At 65.8% G+C, this 851-nt stretch overlaps 1 protein-coding gene across 1 annotated transcript in view; it reads right to left on the bottom strand.

The window, feature by feature from the left end:
• The window catches only part of LOC103916213 (smoothelin-like), a gene marked incomplete at its 3' end in the record, with an annotated part of 14,991 nt that overhangs the window by 7,008 nt on the left and 7,132 nt on the right, over positions 1 to 851 (bottom strand). Inside the window, 1 exon segment of the mRNA XM_009323176.1 lies at positions 241 to 335. Coding sequence (XP_009321451.1) covers positions 241 to 335 — 95 coding nt within the window.

Raw genomic sequence — 851 nt, 5'->3', positions numbered from 1 at the left:
GTCCAGGGTGCAGGGGGCTCACGTGACTGGGGCTGTGGGTCCATGCGCAGACCCCGGGGTCTTTTTGTCAAAAACCAAAAACAACCAAAAAAAAAACCAAACCAGCCAGAGCTTCTGGACCATGCTGCCAGCACCAATCTGCCCGCCCTGGTCACTGCTCCCCACCCCAAGCCCAGCACGCCCCAGGCCATGCCCAAGTGGGGCACGGCCCCATGGCACCCAGCCCCTCTAGGCACTCACCTTGATGACATTGCTGCTGCCACTGCAGACGCTGCTGCTGCTGCTGGGGACAGTGGTGATGCGGACAGGGGTGCTCCGCAGCCCGAGGGTCACCTCTGCAAGGGGAGTGAGAGGCGTGCGGGGTTTGCCCCAGCCCCAGCCTGGCAGGCTCAGCCCTGTGCCTGGGGAGCGACTCCGTCCGGGCTGCCTGGCTGCTGCATGCATCCTGCCTCAGCGGTGGGCACTGAGCTCTGGCACAGGGGAAGGGCTCTGGGGACATCCAAGGGACAGGGAAGCCAGGCCCCTCCTCACCACCCTGGTTCGCCCTCTTCCCCAAGGAAGGGCACTTTCCGCAGTGCTCCAGCTGGAGCCAAGACCCCCTGGTGCGAGGGACGGCCCCAGGAGCATCCCAAAGCAGCCACGTCTGCAGGCAGGCAGGGCTGGATCAGGGGCAGGGCTGGATCAAGGGCAGGGCTGGATCAGACACCACGCAGCAGCGGGGATGGGACGGAGCAGGACAGCATGGACTCCCCTGGACCAGCAGGTCAGTGGGGTCAGAGCATGAACATGGGCCAAAGGATGGGGCAGGGCTGCGGGGATGGGGCAGGGGGTTGGGGAAGGACCCTGGGCAC

This window comes from Pygoscelis adeliae, unplaced genomic scaffold, assembly GCF_000699105.1.
Source record: "Pygoscelis adeliae isolate BGI_AS28 unplaced genomic scaffold, ASM69910v1 Scaffold210, whole genome shotgun sequence".
In the NCBI taxonomy this organism is placed as follows: Eukaryota; Metazoa; Chordata; class Aves; order Sphenisciformes; family Spheniscidae; genus Pygoscelis; species Pygoscelis adeliae.
This window is presented reverse-complemented; position numbering and strand designations above follow the sequence as displayed.